This window comes from Eucalyptus grandis, chromosome 3, assembly GCF_016545825.1.
Source record: "Eucalyptus grandis isolate ANBG69807.140 chromosome 3, ASM1654582v1, whole genome shotgun sequence".
NCBI lineage: Eukaryota > Viridiplantae > Streptophyta > Magnoliopsida > Myrtales > Myrtaceae > Eucalyptus > Eucalyptus grandis.
This window is the reverse complement of record NC_052614.1, coordinates 69,620,816-69,639,986: the sequence shown is the minus strand read 5'-3', so window position 1 is coordinate 69,639,986 and position 19,171 is coordinate 69,620,816. Positions and strand designations below refer to the sequence as shown.

The 19,171-nt window shown below is 40.0% G+C and overlaps 2 protein-coding genes across 2 annotated transcripts; one reads left to right on the top strand and one right to left on the bottom strand.

The window, feature by feature from the left end:
- The first annotated feature begins 256 nt into the window (after positions 1–256).
- On the top strand, positions 257–2,830 carry LOC104438632 (putative clathrin assembly protein At2g25430). The gene is given in 4 exon segments (XM_039310350.1): positions 257–991; positions 993–1,732; positions 1,734–2,169; positions 2,171–2,830. Coding segments are annotated over 4 exon segments (1,974 nt in total). The 5' UTR covers positions 257–487; the 3' UTR covers positions 2,465–2,830.
- A 2,503-nt stretch (positions 2,831–5,333) lies between these two features.
- LOC104440588 (probable LRR receptor-like serine/threonine-protein kinase At4g36180) lies at positions 5,334–16,480 on the bottom strand. Its single transcript, XM_039309986.1, has 8 exons — positions 16,273–16,480; positions 10,881–11,039; positions 10,724–10,792; positions 9,524–9,682; positions 9,368–9,436; positions 8,728–8,880; positions 6,290–6,478; positions 5,334–5,953 (listed from the first exon to the last, which is right to left on the bottom strand). The coding sequence occupies exons 1-8, from the start codon at positions 16,478–16,480 to the stop codon at positions 5,334–5,336; spliced, it is 1,626 nt and encodes a 541-aa protein (XP_039165920.1).
- Between the last annotated feature and the right edge of the window lie 2,691 nt (positions 16,481–19,171).

Genomic DNA, 19,171 nt, shown 5'->3' with positions numbered 1-19,171 from the left:
CCTCGTCTCTCGCCGTTCTCAGACACAGAAGACGAAGAGTAGCGATCGGCGATTGTAATCGGCGGATCCATCCGTCGTTCAAAATCCGCCTCGCCGGAGCTTAATTTCTCCAGATCTTTCTTCTTCCAAGATACACTTTCTCTGCCGGAGCCTGTTTTGTCCGGATCCGCTAATTCCCCGGAGCTCGATGCTACTTCGATCGCTTTATTAAGCATAGAGGAGCATGGTGAGCTGTAGTTGTGAAATAAAAAGAACCTATTTATGCGGTTTAGGTTAGTGAAGCCATCGGTCGCGCTGAATGCTTCATTGATCGCGTGATTAATCGCAGTAAAAGCATGGTGACTTTGAGCACTAAAATGATTAAAGCTTATAGTGCTGTTGATTTTGTGAAATCACTGGAAAAGCTGGTTACATCATCCTCAAGTGATGCTTTTGAGTCAAGTGTGACTAATTTAGCTAACTTATGCGGTTTAGGTAGGTAAGGGTGATGGTGAAGATGTCTCAAAGCACGATCCGCAAAACGCTGGAGGCTGTCAAGGACCAGACAAGCATCAGGCCTGCGAAGGTCACGAGCAACATGACGCCAGAGCTGGAAGTAAATATCGTGAAAGCCACGAGCCATGATGATGATCCTGTGGATGAGAAATACATTCGTCGGATCTTGAATTTGACTTCATACTCACGCAGATACGTTCATGCATGTGTTTCTGTGCTTTTGAAGCGACTGAGCAAGACACATGACTATATTGTGGCTCTCAAATCCCTAGTGGTCATCCATCGTTTGTTGAATGATGGTGACCCAATTTTTCACGAGGAGATAATGTATGCGACCAGGCGTGGTGCTAGGTTGTTGAATTTGTCTGATTTTAGAGATGAGGCTCACTCTAGTTCATGGGACCACTCGGCTTTTGTGAGGACTTATGCTATGCATTTGGATCAGAGGCTCGAGTTGATTCTGTTTAATAGAAAGAGCGGCGGTGGCAGGCAGTCCTAGTGGAAGTGCTAATGGTGGCGGTAGTGTTCACAGTGAGGATATGTATGGGAATCGAGATGATTTTCGGTCTCCACCACCCAGAGGGAATGATTATGATTATGGTGATTATAGAGGAGAATATGGTAATTATGGGGGGATGAGAAGGTCAAGGTCATATGGGGATATGAGCGATGGTGTGGCTGTGAAAGAAGGGAAAGAAGAGAGAAGGGTAGTGACTCCACTGAAGGAAATGAAGCCAGAAAGGATTTTTGGCAAAATGGGCCACTTGCAGAGGCTATTGGACTGGTTCTTGGCGTGTAGGCCCACTGGTCTGGCAAAGAATAGCAGGTTGATCTTAGTTGCATTGTACCCTGTTGTGAAGGAGAGTTTTCAGGTATATGCTGATATCTGTGAGGTTTTGGCTGTTTTGCTTGATAAGTTTTTCGATATGGAGGACCACGATTGCATCAAGGCTTTTGATGCTTATGCTAGTGCCGCTAAGCAAATTGATGAGTTGATTGCATTCTACAATTGGTGTAAGGATACAGGGGTGGCAAGATCATCCGAATATCCTGAAGTGCAAAGGATTACCAGTAAGTTGTTGGAGACATTGGAGGAGTTTGTGAGGGATAGAGCAAAGAGACCTAAGAGCCCAGAGAGAAGGGAAGAATTGCCCCATGTGGCTCAGGAGGAGGAGCCTGTGCCAGATATGAATGAGATAAAGGCATTGCCTCCACCAGAGAATTATACTCCTGCACCACCCAGAGCCAAAACCGGAGCCACCAAAGCCACAAGTGACGGAGGATTTGGTGGATCTGAGGGATAATGGAGTTACTGCTGATGATCAAGGTAATAAATTTGCATTGGCTCTATTTGCGGGGCCACCAGCTAATACAGGGAATGGTTCGTGGGAAGCATTCCCTTCTAATGGTGAACCAAAAGTGACTTCTGCTTGGCAAACCCCAGCTGCCGAATCTGGCAAGGAAGATTGGGAATTGGCTTTGGTGGAGACTGCTAGTAACTTGTCAAAGCAGAAAGCGGCTTTAGGTGGTGGTCTTGATCCATTGCTACTGAATGGCATGTATGACCAGGGAATGGTGAGGCAACATGTGAGCACTGCTCAATTGACTGGAGGTAATGCGAGCAGTGTTGCCCTACCTGGCCTTGGAAAGAGGGCAACCCCAGTATTTGCTCTTCCCTGCAACCGATGGAACTGTCCGAACAGTTAACCAGGACCCCTTTGCTGCATCATTGAGCATCCCTCCTCCTTCATATGTGCAGGTGGCAGAAATGGAGAAGAAACGGCATTTGGTTGTGCAGGAGCAACAACTATGGCAGCAGTATGCTACGGAGGGGATGCGAGGTCAAGCCACTTTGGCCAAGATTGGTGGGACGGGTTACTATGCACCAGGTCCTCCTGTGATGCCTTACGGCATGCCACCAGTCAATGGGATGGGACCACCAACTGGGTATTATTATTCTCCTTACTGATGTTGCTTGCTTATCACCATATGACTGTTTTTTTCTCATTTCATCCAGTTGTGTATCTAGTTATATTACAATATGATCCTTTTTGTATTCTGGTGTGCGGGTTTTGGGAAGAGGGAAGAGCGAACACAGGGAGATTCTTTTTGGGGAAGATATTTGGATGGTGACATCCAGTGCATCCTGTACCTGCTTGTGCTTCTTGTAATAATCAGAATTTTCATGACCACAGCCTCTTGTGCAGTCACAGTATAGACAGGATTGAATCTGTCATTGTCTAGTAGCTCTGCGCTTTGTTGTTTCATGCGTAAAAGTAGACTGACCATCAAAACCAGTTCTCTTAAAAATGGCAGCACTGCTGACCTTCTCGTATGAATGGAATGTTTACAATAGAATTGATTTCTTCAAACTAGATTTTTGTTTTTTGCTCCGATCTTTCTGTTTCTTGTGTCACTCGGAATCATCTGGAGCTTAGTGCTTTTGTTAAATAATTCCTAACTGATATGATGATGGTCTTAATTATAAATATCTTGGATAAAGATCCCTCAGTGAAAGATGATGTTGCGGAATGATTTCTAGTGGTCATGAAAAGACTGTTTATCTGCACAACTCGAGGTCCGAGCCCACAAATTGCCTCGATGAGGACAAAATGTTGAACAATTGAACTGAAAGTACCATGAATTTTGACTTTGTAGAGTTTGAATAATAAGTTATAGTAAAAAAGCTGACAGTTAGTCCAATGCATATTGCAAAGTTTGGAGAAAGCGCAAAATATTCAGATAACCGAGAAGGGCTCCAAGTCGATTGAACAAATCTAAGGTCTTCAACCCTATTCTGTCTGACCTCGATCTTTTCTCTTCGTTTCTGTTTTCTGCCCACCGCCGCCGAATAACGAACCGACTGATCTCAGTGTTATTTAGACTTACCCCTAGTCCGGACCTCCAAAATGCCTGGCTCTCTCAACCGAGGTAAGACAATCTATCTTGGCTGTGCACTTAAGGCATCGATCTGGCAAGTCCCATGACCTCCACCCCTTGAAGCATGGTTTTAAAATTATTTAAAAATTAAAAGAAAATGATTGTCCTGGACAACTAGTCTGGCTGGGCAGAATTTTTGTTCGAACTTTATTGGATTTTTTTTTGCAATTTGATAGGGATCCTCTGAAACTTTTTGGCTTAGGCTACTGAAATCATGGCCACGGCGGTTTGTGATGTATTTATATGTTAATGGGGTTAACTGAGTCGATTTGCCCTTTTAAGTCGATGGGACCCCAATTTTTTTTTTTTTTTTTTAAACTAAGTCTCTGGATACTCGACATTAATTAAAGAAGATGAGACAAGAGAATGACCACTGAGTTTTTGCATACCCAGTATGATTTATTCGTCGATACATGAAAGATCTCTAAGTAAAACAGTTCCTTTATTAGTGGAATGAAGTTGGATCGCACACAAATTAGCTTTCCTAGATGTTCATTTCTTCTTAGTGGAGATACCACACTGATATAATTGGATGACGACTTTACTGGTTGCTTTATGTAAGTTTGTCATGTCTAGGAGCCTAAAAAGGTCCTTGGCGATGATCCTCACTTTACATTCTAAAGATAGTGGCGCATCATGATGCAAAATCATAAAAACTATTTGAGTTCCCATGACAGTGGATTGCCCTTTTAATTTGGTTTGCTCTCCAGTTCTCATTAGCCTCGCGGACCAGATGTGCATTGGAAGATTCAGTGTGGAAGAGAGATTGTGTCGAGAAGGTGAACAAGGGGACTGTATTTTTGTTGGCAATTTGGTTGTAGTTTAGCTACCTATTTTGGCAAAGTGGGGATGGTTTTTCCAATGGTTTCTATTTTTTTCCTCCTTTCTTAGAGAAAAAAATGGCATGATACCTTATACGTTTTCTGATATAATAATTCTCTTTTCCATGTTAAACTTGCTTCTACATTTTTGAGATAATCAATAAGGTCATGTCATATGATATGTAGCTTTCTCACAATCCCTCCTCGAGAGAGCGAGAATTCGTAAAGAGAATTTACAGAAAAAAATTCAAGTACTCTTGCAAAGTGAAAAGTCATGCAAGACATCAAAAGGCTCTAAAAATAATTAAAATTCAATATGGGAGGCTATTCCCTTTAACCCAAGCGCCGACCTCACCGCTTGGCCTGACCTGGTTGGCGAGCTCTACTATTGGCTAGTAGCCATTTTCATACATTTGCACCAATCCGAGCCTCAATCCGGGTTGGTTCTTGCTCAAATTTAGCCTAGCAAAATGTTAGAACGTTATTCCATGTAGACAGGAACAACAAAAGTAGTCATGAAAACGCAAGTTTGGCCATGAATTTAACCATCTCATGAGACACTTCAGCACAAGTAAACCTTCATAAAAGTTAGACAGAAATCGATGTCCTAACCATAATGCAGATCAGCCATGAACTTAGGACTCTAAAGATCATGTAGTCTGTGTTATATTGTCAAGCAAGAGGAGTTTTATATCTCGAACAGTTTGCGAATGGACCGAGTGATATGTGGAGACGAAAATTTTAATTTGGAAAGGAAAGCAAATGTGTTACTGCAGAAATAACAAAGGTGAGAAGAGACAGTGTTTTTCTAGTGTTGTTTGTCATCGTTAGTAGTATGATCACCTAACCAAATAGAGATGAGCTAGCAACTATGTAAAAACCACCTTTTTGAAAGAGGGAAGGATCACGCCATGTATTGTCTTCAAGGAAATTAGAACAAGACCTTATTCAGTTGTGAAGGTGAAAACTTACATTGACTTGGTAGATCCACATTGAGGCCAATGTTGATCAACAACAATAACAAATGAAAAGAAAAAACCCAATCCTACCATTACCCGAAATGCGGAACAAGAGAACCTAAATTGTTTGGCCACTGGACAATTTTCGAAAACCATCCCGCACAAAATAGTAGCATGTGATGAACAAGCTCCGACATGTGGTGATAACCAGTTCCACATAGTGAAACCATCCCTGCCGCCATTGGGGGTTGATGAATAGAACAACCGGAATTACCAGTAAAACTATCGTGTATGACACTCCGAAGCTGATATAGAATGTCTTTCCGTCTAAGAAACCATCCTCTTTAGCTTTCATGCATGATTTTGTTGCTGAGCAATTAACATTAATGGTTTTCGAACAATCATCACTCAATGGCAGTCCACATAGAAGATGGTTTCCGTAGTAACTGCTTTCATCAAATGCCCCGAATTGATTTTTGTTTGGTATGGCTCCTGACAAGTCGTTGTAAGACACATTGAAGACTTCCAGGGAATTCAACTGAGTAAGCTCTTCGGGGATAGAACCAATCAAGTTGTTGTAGGAAAGGTCAATGCTCTCTATCTTTGTGAGGTTCCACAATGACATCGGTATATGTCCATTAAGCTTGTTATGCGACAGATTCAGCATAAGCATGTCTTGTAAGATTGCAATCTCTTGTGGGATCTCCCCATTGAACTGGTTGCAAGAAAAATCTAGTCCTACCATATGAAGGAGTGCGTAGCCTTTATAAGAATCAAACCTTCTTTTTGTTGTGAACCCAACAATATGTGGAACTTGCATGTCCTACCACTTCTTTATAGAAGAGCTTGGTATGCCTTTTAATTGTCCTCACATAATACCAAGGTGATCCTTCTAGAACTTCATCTCCTACATTCGGTGTTGAAGTTACCTTATTGGCATATCCTCTGGAGGAGAAATTCATGGGTCCCAAGCAACTAGGTAATGGACCAAACAGATTGTTTTTAGAAAGATCGATCATACTTAAGCTTTTCAAGCTGCACAATTGCTCGGAAATGTTCCACTGAAGCTATTACCTCTCAGTGAAAGAATGCTCAGTTGAGAGAGGTTACCTAGCCAATAGGGTATGCTTCCGGAGAACTCATTTTCACTCAGATCCAAGGTCACCAAATTGGAGCTGTTGGAGAGCACATGCGTGAGTGTACCATTCAATTTGTTCCTATTCAGATGGATGTGACTCAACAGGGGTGCTATAAAAGATGATGCTAATGAACCAGAGAGATTGTTATAAGACAAATCCAAATACTGAAGCCACCAAGATTAAAGAGTTCTCGAGGGATGAGGCCATCCAAATGATTTTTGGACAAGTCAAGAACCACAAGATCTGACGTGTTTGCAATCAATCTGGGAAGCTTGCCGATGAAAAGTTGTTGCTAATGTCCAATAGCTTCAAATTTACGATTGATGAAAGAAAAGAGAGATCTCCAGTGAACATGTTGTGGCCTAACCGCAAACATGACAGATTTAGGTTCATGGTGTGGTCGGAAAATACAATTTCTCCTTGCAAGTTGTTATATGCTACGTTGAGGTTATTTAATGATAAGTTACTATCTAGTAACTGGAAAGGTAGTCCACCTGAGAAATTGTTGCTGGACAAGTCTAAGGAAAATACGGATTTTATACTACCTAGTTCAGATGGAATATTCCCTTCCAATTTGTTGGCTGATAGATTAAGGTGGTCCAAATTTGGGACATTTGCACAAAATTCGGTAGTGAGCTCTCCTCTCATGTCGTTGTTGGATATGTCCATCACCGAAAGATTAAAAAGGGTCATTGATGGAACCTCAAGTGTCGTGAATAAGTTATTTCCCATAAAAAGCTTCTCCAACTTAGTGTTATTTTCCAACAACCAAGTTGGAAAGGGACCGGATGTCATTCGAGGAGAGATCCATGATTCTCAGGTCATATTGATGATTGAGAAAGCCCATATAAGTCACTTTGAATCCTTTTGATAGACTATTTGACATACTAAAAACCTTCAACTGGAACCTTGGGATCGAAGATGCAACTTTGGTATCAATTGTTAGTTTGGTGTCATCAAGTAACAACACCTTAAGTCTTGAATGGTTTGCAAGTGGGCCAAGTGATGAGGGGATATCAAAATGGTTACCCGAAATGGAAAGAAATTCGAGTGAGGTAAGACTAGTGAGGGGAGATGAGGCGACACTATTTGTGAATTCATTGTCTTCAAGATTCAGAATCCGAATAGAGGTCATGTTTCGCCAGCATGTAGGAAGCCCGCCAGTAATTCCATTAGTGCTAAGATCCAGCTCTTCTAGTTTTACCAGGTTGCACAAGCCTGTTATTGATATCACAAGTCAATTCAACTACAATGGTAGATATCAAAACATATAACAAGGACATACATGTACATGAAGGATCCATTTATGTCTCCAACTTTTACATTGAGAGATTGGGACTTACTCTGATCCGATAGGTTGCCACTTAGACCGGTTCTGGATGAGGACAACAATCTAAGAGATTTCAAAGGACCAAGGCTGTGAAAGGATTCCCATGCTTGTGTTCAACGAAGAATAATCCAAGATGAGCTGTTCCAACTTATTGAAGTTATGGAAATCTTCCCAAAAAATGAAAGATTACTGAACATCAAATTTCCTTACACAAGCATAATCAAGAAATGGCACAAAAATATCATGAGTGAATGGAACTTTTTCAATAAAAACTTAGGCTTTGTTTGTTTCACGAGAAAATATGACGTTTAAAAAATGTTTTCCAAGAAGTCATTTTTCAAGAAAATGACAATATTTTTTATGTTCGGCTAAAATTTGAAAATGAACTAGAAAATATTTTCTATCGTTTGGTATGGAAAATTTGATTTGATTTTCATCTCGTGCACTCCTTTCAATAATATTTTATTTTTATTTTTTCTTTTAAAAATCATAATTTTAATTATTTTTTTTTATTTTTCCTTTTTCTTTTTTTGCCTTCTTGTTTGGCCGATCATCGGCCACAAGTGAGGTCAAGATTGCTCGAGGCTTAGCGAGCTTGAGCCTTGTCGATTAGCAAGGCCTTGGCCTTCGCTGAGCTTGTCCCTCGCTTGTGGTTGGTTGCCAACCGCGTTGTCATAGCAATTGAATCAAGGAAGAAGGAAAAAAAAAAAATAAAATAAAGAAAAAAAAAGAAAAATAATTAAAAATCGATTTTTAAAAAAAAAAATAATTAAAATTTTGATTTAAAAAAAAAGAAAAAAAATAAAAAGAGTGCATGGAGGAAAATAGGTTTAGGTGAAAAGAAAGAGAATGGAAAATGATTTCCTCATTTTTCCCACTTTTGAAAATGCTTTTTCCATTGAAGGAAAATATTTTCCTTTACTTATTTATTTTCCGTGATCTGAACGTTGGAAAATCTAGAAAACAATTTTTTGGAAGTTATTTCCCGCAAAAATGAACAGAGTTTTATTTTGAATGTACATTCACTAACGGGTTTGACTAACCTTGAGTAGTAATTGTTCCTTCTACTGTATTATCTTGGAGAGAAAGAATCTTGAGGGATGACAGTGCCCCTAATGCTCGCACAATGGCCCCCACATCCTTCAAGTCCACACCATCTAGGCGGAGGTTCTCTAAGTGGCTCAAGTTTTTGATGCCTACAAGTAAAATTCCAAGCAAATAAATTGCTCGGCAGTGAAGTTGTGAAAATATTTTGCACCCACGGGATGCCTTCGGGATAGGAAATCATTTTTCAAAAATAGAATCAACACATTTCTATATGGAAAAATTCACAAAAAAATTAAATAGAAAAATAGAAGAATGAATTAGAATTCCAAACTCGCATGTCGCAATTCCCGACTCGCGTGCCGGAGAGTGTCAAGAAAGTTTATTAGGTTTCCGGCACGTGTTAACCGAGTGTTGGAGAGTGTCGAAAAGTGTCCAAAAGTGTCAGCATGTGTCAGAGTGTCTGCCATGATACGAAGGCTTCCGGAGAGTGTCGGTGCTTCTTAAGTTGCAATATATGGCTTCCTCATTCTCAAATGACACGCATGTAAAGGTATCAAAGATACTACATGACTTGAAGGCTAGTCAGCTTAATATATGAATAAAAACGAGTATTCTGCATGAAAATTAAAATAGTACCTTTAGCAGTTGCCACTACATCGACTGCATTATAACTTATGTCCAGCTCCTTTAAATTACTGAAACCACCTAATTTACCCACAAACATTGCTAACTCAAGTCAAGGATGGTGATTTTGTACGGAATTATGAACAGAGAATAAGCTGAAGAAATTACCATTCACATGAAAAGTCCCACTCAAATCGTTAAATTGGAGGGATAGAGCCTTGAGAGACAGAATTGTACCAAGAATGGGCAGAATGGAATTATTTAGAGAGTTGCCACTCAAGTCAAGAACCTCTAGTTTGCTCAACCTTGAAAATAGAAGGTTTGGTTCTGCAAACAAACAACAAAAAGCAGTAAAATCCGCCGAAATCTTTTCAAGTATATGCGCAAGCAGGTGTTGCCATTTCAGGGGAAATATATCATAGACTCGTGGATAAATCATGACGTGGATGTAACCATCTATAATGAAGGAAGTGAGTAGGAACTCAGATGCGGTTAAGTTATGAATTCATCAGATAATGAGAATCTCTTGTTTTGTAGGAAATGGAGGAACGACGAATTTATACCTTATGGTGCAATCCACCCTCCTAAATAGATGTAGGACAAGTAACTCTATAGGTCCCCCTCCCCCCTCAGGAGAAATTGTTGCTAGATATGTCTAAGATATATAGGGATTTTATACTACCCAATTTAGATGGAATATTCCCTTCCAATCTATTGGCTGATAGATTAAGGTGGTACGAATTTGGGACATTTAAACAAAATTTGGTCGTGGGCTCTCCTCTCATGTCGTTGTTGGATATGTTCATCACCGAAAGATTAAAAGGGTCATTGATGGAACCTCAAGTGTTGTAAATAAGTTAGTTGCCATAAAAAGCTTTTCTAACTTAGTGTTGTTTTGAACATTAATAAAAAAAAAAAAACAGAGATTTTGATTATGCATTCACTAATGGGTTTGACTAACCTAGGGCAGTAATTGTTCATTCTACTGTATTATCTTGGAGAGAAAGGATCTTGAGGGATGACAGTGCTCCTAATGCTCGTAGGATAGTCCCCACATCTTTCAAGTGGACACCATCTAGGTAGAGGTTCTCTAAGTGGCTCAAGTTTTTTATGCCTAGCAGTAAAATTCCAATTAATTAACTTGCTTGGCAGTAAAGTTGTGAAAGGACCCACGCAGATGCCTCGATGATAGGAATCTTTTGAATCAACAACATTTCTATATGGAAAGAGAAGGGGTTGCAATATATGATTTCTATATTCTCAACATGAGTCACATGTAAAGGTATTAAAGATACTACATGACTCGAAGGCTAGTCAGTTTAAAATATGAATTAAAAGGAGGATTCTGCATGAAAACTAAAACAATACCTTTAGTAGTTGCCACTACATCGACTGCATTATAACTTATGTCCAACTCCTTTAAATTACCGAAACCACCTAATTAATCCACAAATATTGCTAACTCAAGTCAAGGATGGCAATTTTGTACTGAATTATGAGCAGAGAATAAGCTGGAGAAATTTACCATTCCCATACAAAGTCCCACTTAAATTGTTGTGCCCGAGGAATATACGCCTGAGAGTTGGAATTGTACCGAGAATTGGTAGAATCGAATTATCCAGAGAGTTAGAACTCAAGTCAAGCACCTCTAGTTTTCTCAGCCTTGAAGATAGCATGTTTGGTTCTGCAAACAAACAACGAAAAGCAGTAAAATCCATAGAAATCTATTCAAGTACACGTGCAAACATGTATTGCATTTCGGGGGAAGTATGTCGTACACTTGCGGATAAATGATGACATGGACGTAACCATCTATAATGCAGGAAGGAGTAAAAACCTGGGCATGGTTAACTTATAAGTTCATTAGATAATGAGTATCCCTTGTTTTATAGGAAATGGATGAACGGCAAATTTATACCTTTTGGTGCAATCCACCCTCCCAAATAATTGGAGGACAAGTAAAGGCTCTTGAGTTCTTCAAAGGGAAGAAGCATAGAAGTGTTTAGGTACCAAGTATTGGAGCCAAAACGCTCAGCCCTCGAATTGGTGAGCTTTAGATGAGTGACTCGTCCTGTGGTGGGGTTGCACTCAATACCTTTCCAGTGGCAACAGTCTAAATTCGATCCCCTACTGTCGAACCACCATGTTAGGTCGAATGTGGCATTGAGCGCTAAGAGCGCAATCCTTTCTTGCTCCCAACACCCACGAGAGCCACATAAACATGCGATACCCCAAACCACCACAAGCACCCACAGTGCTTTATTTTTCATGATTGCAAATTCGAGTGACCAAACTTTATATGTATCACACTCTTGAGTTAACTTCTTTTTTACAAGTTAAGAGCGATTTTATAGGAGTTCAGCAATGCCTGTGCTTGAGTGTAAAAATTTGTGGTCATGGCCAAAGTCTTGGTCATCTTTGGTGATGAATGAAGCTCAGCCCCTTTTGTTGACAAGGTCAATTAGCGTGCGGGGCGGGGAATGTACCTTATGCAATTCCTAGATTTCATTGGTGGGGAGTTTTCCAAATGTCTCTGTTGGCATAACTTTTTCCACACGTTAACTCTATTCTAGCCTAGTCACTATTGTCATTTATATGACTAATTCAATCTCTATTCAATGAAAAGCACAGGCCTTGTGATTTACTTGGTTCCCAGCTGGAATGCAAGATCATATATTACATTTAGAATGCAACTAAATGATGGTAACATGAAAATTAGTAAATGTTAGAGGATTACTCACAATGAACTGGTTTCTTGCTTGGGAAACTAACATAGGATGTAAATATGGTAATGGGTTCATTGAAGTGCTCTCTTCTTATTGTTCAGCTCGACTAACTTATAATGCTTATATTTCAAGATATTGAAAATTACTACTTTATAGCTTTTACACATTTCACACTAGAGAAAAAGCATAATAGATTGCCTTTCGGATTCACAAAAAGCAGCTAGTTTAACTTAATGAGTGTCCATTTAACATTATTCAAATTGCTTCCTTTGCAAGGGTGACGGTGGATTATCCCTACGAGTCCGTATGTATAGGTGAAAAACTTCACTAGAAAACGTTTGGAAATTGGATGGTTCTAAACATGGAAAACCTGTTCATCTACTTCGCATTGGAGCTTTTAGGAGAAAGTGATCTTGAGTAGAGGCATTTCAGAAGTAGACATGTTGTAAAATTAACGCAAAAATTTAGAAGATCTTGCTATCAAATCAATGCAAAAACATTGAAGAAATAAATGGGGAATGACAAAGATACCAAATATTTACGAGATTCGATCCGACGATTGGTATTTATTCCTGGAGAGAGCCAACAATAAATAATTCACTATAATCGAAGAATCAAAACTACAATCGCTCATATGCTCGAATGTTTCCCACACCTAGATTAAGATCATATCCAAATATGTTTATAAATAAGCAACTTAATTGCATGTAAAGCTCATAGGGCAAATCACCGAGTGTTTAAGCCCATAACAAAACCCTTTGCGTAGCTAATTCAGGAAAGTTCGTACATTCTTTCTTTTACTCTTCGTGTAGTGGCCCAATTTCTAATGGAATTCCACTATTAGGCTTCTCGAGGAAAGGAAACCCAAAAAAGCAAAACCTTGCTTTTAATTTATTTTCTTTTCTCTAACCACTTCCTGACCCACGCGCTTTCTTTTGTATGACCAAAAAGAAAATTACAAGTAGGCACTTAAAGTCCACAAGAAATTTGACGGTGAGAGTTCATTGTATTTGCTACTGGGGGCCTTGGCGGCTGCCCACGGAATCTCTGTCAATGTTTAATGCGCTCGAGTCTACATGCCTGAACCTCCCAAATTGGACTTTTGTCTTTCTCTTACCCAAGAGTCCAAGCAATAATATCCTCTCAAATTTTTTACATTGCAAGGTCTGGATGTAATCGTGGATACGTCCAACCAAATAAAAGAAACTCTTCAATATATACGCCATTCAAAGAAAGATTTTTTGGATTTCTTTCTTATCCAATCAAGTTAGATTGCATAACGGCTCAAAATTGAGACATACTTCAACCGCGAGAGTTCACAGAAAATTCCAAGTAGGCAATTAAAGTCCACAGGCAATTTGACTACGAGAGTTCATTGTATTTGCTACTGGGGCCCCTGGCAGCTATCCATAGAAAAATTTCTCCATTAATGATTAATGCACCGGAGTCTACACGCCCGAACCTCCCAAATTGAACTTATATCTTTTTCTTACCCATACGTCCAAGCAATATCCTCTCAATTTTTTTACATTGCAAGGTCTGGATGTAATCGTGGATACATCCAACCAGGGTTGATTTGCCCTCTTAAGCTGACGGAACCCAAATCTTTCTTTGACTAAGTATCAGGACACTCGACATTAATTAAATAAGTGAGATAAGAGAATGACCACTAAGTTTGTGCATACCCAATTGAAGGAAGTTGGATTGAGCACAAATTAGCTTTTCCTAGATGCCCATTCCTTCTTAGTGGAAATACCACACTGATATAATTGGACAACGACTTTACTAGTTGCTTTGTGCTCAAATTTGTCATGTTTGGGAGCCCCAACAGGTCCTTGTGTTGATCCTCACTTTGCGTTTTGAAGATAGCACATCATCATGCAACATCATAAGAACTATTGAGTTCGCGTGACAGTGGATTACACTTCAATATGTTTTGCTCTCTAGTTCTCATTAGGCTCACAAAATCCAGATGTGCAGTGGAAGGTTCGGTGTGCAATAGAGACATTTGTGTGGAGAAGGCAAGCGTGGGACTGTAGTATTTTGGTTGGCAATTTGTTACTGTTGTTGCAGTGATCATCCTTACTTTAAGCATATTCCATTTCAAGTTATCTGACATTAGTAATCATTCTAACCTAATTTATCAGATCTGTCGACTTTTCCCCCAACTTTGCCCTCCTGACTCCCCATTCAAGAAATAACCACCACCAAAACCCCACCTATCCAAGACCCTAACCCAACCCAATCCCTACGACCTAGCCCCTCCCCTCTCGGCACCGCCCGCAGTTGCTGAGCCACCGCCACCCCGCCTCGATTGTCTTTCTCTCTCGTCTTGAGCTTGGGTGCCCGTCACTGTCCTTATTGTGTTGTGGAACTTGATGACAAATTTAGGTGGCCGTAGTGAGCTTGAGAGATCACGTGACTTTCGAGCTCAAAGGCCATGGGTGTTAGTGCAGCCTTTGACCTTGTGGTCATGACCTCGAGTGCAACTTTTGAGCTCTAATGGCCATGGAGAGACAGAGAGAGGTTGACTTCGACGTGGTGCAAGATAGAAAGAAGGGGAGAAAAATGGGATCTCCCTCTAAAAATGCAATTTGTGTATTTACAAAAATGCAAATTATGCAAGACATTAAAAGGCCCTAAAAATTAAAATTCGATATGGGAGATTATTCCCTTTGACCTCGGTGCCCAGTCATGCGGCCTAGCCTGGTTGGGAGCCCTACTAGTGGCTAGTAGCTATTTTCATATGTTTGCTCCAATTTGGGCCTTGATCCAAGCTGGTTCTTGCTCGAATTCGGCCTATACACTGAGACGACAAATTCGATATCTTTCAGACGGAACTAGATATGACTCAGTGCAGTACTTTATTTTTCAAACTAAAGCTAAGCTCCTAGCATAATATTAGGACGTCATTCCACGCAGACAGGAACAACAAAAATAGTCATGAAAATGCTAGTTTGATAATGGATTTAACCATCTCATGAGACATTTTAGCCCAAGTAAACCTTCATAGAAGTAAGTTCAGAAATTGATGTCTTAACCAAATTGTGGATCTGTCATGAACCTAGGACTCTCAAAGAACATTCGGTTGTCAGTGCTCTATTGTCGAGCTAGTGGAGTTTCTAGCAAAAATAAAAAATAAAAAAGCAAGAGGAGTTTTATGTCTCGAATGGTTTGCGAATGGACCGAGTGATATATAGAGTCGGAAATGTGCATTCAAAAAGGAAAGGTAATGTGTTACCACAGAAACAACACCGGAGAGGAGAAAGAGCGGTGTTTTTTTCGTGTTGTTTGTCATCCTTACCAGTATGATCACCTAACCAAACAGAGATGAACAAGCAACTACTTAAAAACCTACCTTTTCGAAAGGGGGAAAGATCACTCCATGTATTGAAGGTAATTATAACAAAACCTAATTCAACTATGAAGGTAAGAACTTATATTGACCCAGAAGATCCACGCCAATGTTGATCAACGACAATAACAAATGATAGGAAAAAAGAAAACCCAATCTTGCCATTACCCGAGGATGCAGAATGAGAGAACCTAAAATTGTTCAACAATTGGACAATTTCCAGAAACCGTCCTGCACAATATAGTAGCATGTGATGAGCAAGCTCCGACTTGTGGTGATAACAAGTTCCACATTGTGAAACCATCCCTATCACCATTAGGGGTTGATGAACAGAACAACCGGAAACACCAGTAAAATCATTGTATATGACACTCCGAAGTTGATATAAAATGTCTCTCCATCTATGAAAGCATCTTCTTTAACTTTCATGCATGATTTTGTTGCCGAGCTATTATCGTTAATGGTTGTTGAGCAGTTATTACTCAACGATAGACCACACAGAGGAAGGTTTCCGTACTAACTGCTTTCATCAAACGTCCCAAAATGATTTTTGTTTAGTATGGCTCCTGACAAGTCGTTCTAAGACACATTGAAGACTTCCAGAAAATTCAACTCAGTAAGCTCTTCAAGGATAGAACCAATCAAGTTGTTGTAGGCAAGATCAATGCTCTCAATCTTTGTGAGGTTGGACAATGACATTGGTATATGTCTTATAAGCTTGTTATTGGACAGGTTTAGCACAAGCATGTCCTGTAAGATTGCGATCTCCGGTGGGATCTCGCCCCTGAACTAGTTGCAAGAAAAATCTAGTCCTACCATTTTAAGGAGTGCCAAACCTTTATGAGAATCAAACCTTCTTTTTGTTGTGAACCCAACAGTATATGGAACTTGCCATGCATAATCTTCCAGTATTTCATAGTCCTCAATATGGCTTTTAATTGTCCTCACATAAGGCCAAGGTGACCATGCCAGAACTCCATTTCCAACATGCGGCGTTGAAGGTACCTTATCTTTACCTGCGTATTCTCTGGAGGAGAAATTCATGGCTCCCAAGCAACTAGGTAATGGACCAAACAGATTGGGCAACAGTATAACGCAAGTGCCAAAACTTGGTACGGGAGACACTTAAGTGCCAAAAGTTATGAAATATATACTTAAGTGTTACTTTAAAAAAAAAAAAAAAAATGGGAAACCTGAGTGGCAAATCCGGTGACCCTAGTCGAAAATCCCACATGGCAATTTTTTAATAATATAACTCGTCTACGTGGCCCGTCGGAGAGCTAAGTCAACAAAAAAGAGCCAAAACGATGTCATTTTACCTTTTTTTTTTTTGAATTTTAATAAATATTAATTAAATTAAATTTAAAACTAAATTATTTATTAAAAAAAAAAGGAGGAGATGAAGATTGTCACCCCTTCCCCACCTTCGCCAGGGGAGGGTCGGTCCAGCAACCCCAGTTGACCGACGGTGAGGACCTACAAGCTCTCGCTCAGATCTGCCACGAGGGTCGTGGCCCTCCCCAAATCTGGCGAGAGTCGCCGGCCCTTATCTAGTCGGGCCCAAGGGCCACCGCCCACTGGGGCCTTGTCGGCGATGGTGGGGAGGCGGTGGCGAGAGCTTGCATAGCCCTTGTCTTTTGCAACCTACTTCTCCTTTTAAAAAAAATAGTTATTAAATTTTATTTAATCAATATTTATATTAAAATTCAAATCCGAGATAAAACGACATCGTTTTTGCTTTTCTTTCCACGTTAGCGTGCATAATGATGTCGTTTTGCACTTGTCTCATCGAAAAAACACCACGTCAATATTTCGGCTAGATTTTCTCACTGTTAGCACTTAATTGATTCATTTTGCTCCAATTTTGGCACTTAAGTATACCTTTCCGAACTTTTGGCACTCAAGTGTCCCTCCATTCCAAGTTTTGGCACTCTAGGTATCCAGCTCCCATAGATTGTTTTCAGAAAGATCAGTCACGCTTAAGCTTTTCAATCTGCATGGTTGCTTGGGAAATGTTCCACAGAAGCTATTACCTTTCAGTGAAAGAATGCTCAATTGAGAGAGGTTACCTAGCCAATAGGGTATGCTTCCGGAGAACTCACTTTCACTTAGATCCAAGGTCACCAAATCGGAGCTGTTAGAGAGCACATGCACGATTGAACCATTCAATTTGTTTCTATTTAATTGGATGTCACTCAACTCGGGTGCTATAAATAATGATGCTGATGAACCAGAGAGATTGTTGCCAGACAATCCAATCACAGCTTTTGGGCAGCCAATATGCATACACAATGGCCAGATTTCAGTGACAAGGAGTTATCCGAAAGTCTCTATTGGCATAATTTTTCCACACGTTAAGTCTAGTCTAGCCTAGTCAACTGTTGTCATTTATATGAATAATTCAATCTCAGATGACAAACTCCCTGACTTGCAGAGACGTGTAGGTGCTCCGTTTAATCTCACTTGTTGATGAAAGTTGCAATGGAGTGGAAGGTGAAGCTTTTACGGTCTTGCAGGTTTTGCAGCAAATGCTATTAGTTGGAGATAAACTGACTCCCGTATTGTACTGGTTTTTAAGAGAGTTAAAAGAACCGTAAGTCGTATACTAATGTACTAAATGCACAAGGTGATAAACTAGCAGAACTTTGCCATTTTATAAAAACAAAAATAAACGGAACCTAGGATTACAAGATCCATTTCTGAAGTCAGTCGTTAAAACCATATTGTCATCCTGGAGGACTTTCAAGTCGTGAAATAGTTCGTGAATGGACTCCGTTGTATACGGATATGGAAATTTATTGGAAATGGAAACGTGCTTGATGGAAAAAGGAGTGGTAAGAGGAGGCGTGTCGATGTCTCCTAGATATAATGTTCTCATCATTAGAAAACTGATCAATCCATTCATTAGAGTAATGAGCTTTGTTGTGTTACTTCTTGAGATGAGTACATCGAACCGGTAGGTTCTCCCAAAGATCTATATCGATCAATGGCTATAGGCAGATCCTCCATTACAAACGAAGCCAGAGTCATACTCTCTGATTATCTCCTAAATTGGTGACGGTATTAAAAAATTGTCCTGTACAAAGTAGTAGAATGTGATGAAACACTCGTAACAGTTGGAAATTGACAAACAGAACAGATAGGATCACAAGTGAAACTGTGATATCTGATACTCCGGAACCCAAACAGAGCTTCCATGTCTCTATAGCCACTGTTTTCGTGCATGATGTGGTATTCGAACAGTTAACGTTCGGCATTTTCGAGCAGTTGTTACTCAGGGGCAACCAACGTTGAAGACATTTTCCACGGTAGCTGCTTTCATCAGATGTCCAAACTAATTACTTAATACGACTCTGGACAGACGATTGTTGGATAGAGCGAGGACTGCCACGAAGTTCAACTGAGAAAGCATTTCAGGTTTGGGACCAATCAACTCAGTAGTACTCTATCTTTGTTAGGCTTGACTAGTTCGGTACAAGCATGTCACTTAAAGTTCCGACCTCTGGCAGGATCTTGCACTGAACTGGTTGCAAGAAAAAATCGATTTACCATTCTAGGAAGTGCATCACTCTATGAGAAATCACGCCTCGTTTCTGTTGGGACTCAGACATTGTGTTGAACTATCAACCCGTCTTCGCCTATTATTGTATAGTAGACAACAAGGAAAATACAGTTCTTCAACTTCAAACCCAAAGATCAACGTCGAGTTCACCTCACCAGTGAATTCTCTGGAGA

What these genes read in the sequence shown, in the direction of transcription:
- LOC104440588 (XM_039309986.1), bottom strand. Translation starts at nt 16,480, where the DNA reads ATGAATTTCTCCTCCAGAGAATACGCAGGTAAAGATAAGGTACCTTCA. An exon ending in TGGGACTTTGTATGGGAATG is followed by an intron (nt 10,793 to 10,880) that starts GTAAATTTCTCC and finishes TGGATTAATTAG; the next exon opens with GTGGTTTCGGTAATTTAAAG. An exon ending in TGTAGTGGCAACTACTAAAG is followed by an intron (nt 9,683 to 10,723) that starts GTATTGTTTTAG and finishes GTTTGTTTGCAG; the next exon opens with AACCAAACCTTCTATTTTCA.